Raw genomic sequence first — 2343 nt, 5'->3', positions numbered from 1 at the left:
CGAAGTGGGTAGCTACAAACTGCAGGCCAATTAGTATTGTGGAAGATGTCGGTCTGAAGAACGTTCTCAGGATCGCCACGAATGACGGCACGTATGAGCCTCCTCCAAGACGCACCATCACAAGAAGAATACATGAATTGTATGAAAAGGAGAGGACTATAAAGGCGACGGCGTTACAACGTGCACCAACTGTTGCCCTCACCGGAGACTACTGGACATCGCTGGGCAACCATAATTACCTCGGAGTTACAGTGCATTATATTGATGAACAGTGGGAACTGCATTCACATGACTGTAGTGAAAACACAAGAGAGACATTTTGCTGAAACGTGCGCTGAACATTTTATTCATGTTGCACAGCAGTGGAACGTTTCAAATAAAGTCAGCACACTTAGCACAGATAGTGCAAGAAATATGATCGCTGCTGCGAGACATCTGCCTTTTGAACACGTCCCCTGCGTCGCGCACAGTCTCCAGCGTTCTGTCACAGTATCTCTGCACAACAGTGCGTTTGACAATGTCCTGGCCAAATGCAGAAAAGTAGTGGGCCATTTTAAACACAGTCTAGCAAGTGCTGCAGAATTAGAACAAAAACAAATTGAACATGGACAAAAGAAGGAGTCGCTTATACAAGACATTCCAACCAGATGGAATTCGACTCTGGACATGATAAAAAGTGTCCGCAGAAACGAACAGCCACTGAGCGATGTCCTCACCACACATAACACCAAGATCACCATGCCAACTACAGCTGAAATGGACAAACTGCAGCGGTTGGAAGTGCTACTGGAGCCCTGCAGGTATGTTTTGCGTCATATATTTCTTTTGTCTGAGTGCACGTGAGAGAGCAATATTGTCTGTATGTGTGTGTGTAAATATAGCCTTAACATTTTTTTTGTGTGTGTATAAGTGAATGCAAAACATTTGAGTGAAATGGGTTTGATTTTTTTTTTGATTTTTTTTTTTGCAGGTATGTGACTGAACTTCTGGGAGGAGAAAAGTATGTTTCATGCTCTGTGGTTCTGCCTGCTTTATGCCATCTCTTTCGGGTGATGGAGAGCTCAGATGATGACCCTGCTTATGTGGTCAAATTCAAGTCTACATTCAGAACAGACCTGGAGACACGCAAGGAAAATGCCAACATTGCCTATCTGAAGATTGCTACCGCATTGGACCCGAGATTCAAGGACCTCAAGTGCATACCCAGAGCTGAGAGAGGTGAGGTGTGGGCCTCAGTATCTAACTTACTCAAGGAACAGAGGGTTGTTGCAGAAAAACCTGTGGAAGCAACAACATCAAAGCCACCAAAGAGAAAGTTTGCCCTATTGGCTGCTTCATCAGTCTGATTCTGAACACGAGGAAGACGAGGAAGAAGTTGAGAACAGTGTGCGTCGATACAGAGCAGAGCCCACCATCAGTACAGAGGCCTGTCCGTTACAGTGGTGGTCCAAACACACAGGCTCACACAGCAAGCTGGCCTCCATTGCACAGAAGTACTTGGCCACACCTGCAACATCCGTACCCTGTGAAAGGTTGTTTTCTCTTGCTGGTCATATTGTACAGAAGAAGAGAGTTTCTTTATCATCTGAAAATGTGAATAACCTTGTGTGTCTTAGCAACTGGCTTGGTGCCGATGAGTAAGTAAATATAAAGTTGGAGGAATCGATAAATGCAGTAAATTTTGTCATTGTATAACTACTCAATCTGTATCACTGAAAGGGTTTACATTTTTTTTTTTTTGACTGAGATTCTCCAAAGGAGAATGCTGCTCCCTGATAAAAGAAAAATGTTTCTGCTGGTACCGGTTCAGAAAAAAAAAAGAAAAAAAAAGATTTATGCTGTTGCTTGGAAGGGGCCTGTTTTAATGTTATGATTGAGGCTCTAGACATAACTTGTTTTTTGATACCAAACCAAACAAAACGTTAATGCAGTGGCAAATAGTTTTGGTTTTATATTAATTTAATTTGATTACATTAATGTTTAAGTTGATTTTTACAAGAAATATTGTAACTGTTACTGTTTTAACTGCTGTAAAAAAGCACCTTATTTGTTTAAAGTGTTTGCAAAGCACATGTTATTGCACTTTTGTTCATATAGCAGCACTTTTAAAATAAAAGTATGTAATACACTACTTTTGTATTCATTATTGAATTTTGCGCATACTGCGATTAATCGCGATTAATCGCAGGAAATCATGCGATTAATCGCGATTAAATATTTTAATCGTTGCCCAGCACTAATATATATATATAGTATTTTTATTGATTTGATCATTTAGATTTTATTGAAAAGGCTAAAAATATTATGCTGCTATAAATAATAAAGCTAACCTAACTCATAAAG

General features: G+C 40.2%; 1 protein-coding gene across 1 annotated transcript; it reads left to right on the top strand.

Annotated features, from left to right (window-relative positions):
- Positions 1-317: 317 nt before the first annotated feature.
- LOC307012610 (E3 SUMO-protein ligase ZBED1-like) lies at positions 318-1346 on the top strand (the record flags this gene model as incomplete). The annotated part of the gene is made up of 2 exons (XM_079639492.1): positions 318-800; positions 971-1346. The coding sequence occupies exons 1-2, from the start codon at positions 415-417 to the stop codon at positions 1344-1346; spliced, it is 762 nt and encodes a 253-aa protein (XP_079495618.1). The 5' UTR covers positions 318-414.
- Positions 1347-2343: the final 997 nt, after the last annotated feature.

This window comes from Phoxinus phoxinus (assembly GCF_949152265.1).
Source record: "Phoxinus phoxinus genome assembly, chromosome: 16".
Taxonomy (NCBI): Eukaryota; Metazoa; Chordata; class Actinopteri; order Cypriniformes; family Leuciscidae; genus Phoxinus; species Phoxinus phoxinus.
Note: the sequence above shows the minus strand (reverse complement) of the source record. Positions and strands in the feature narration are given on the sequence as shown.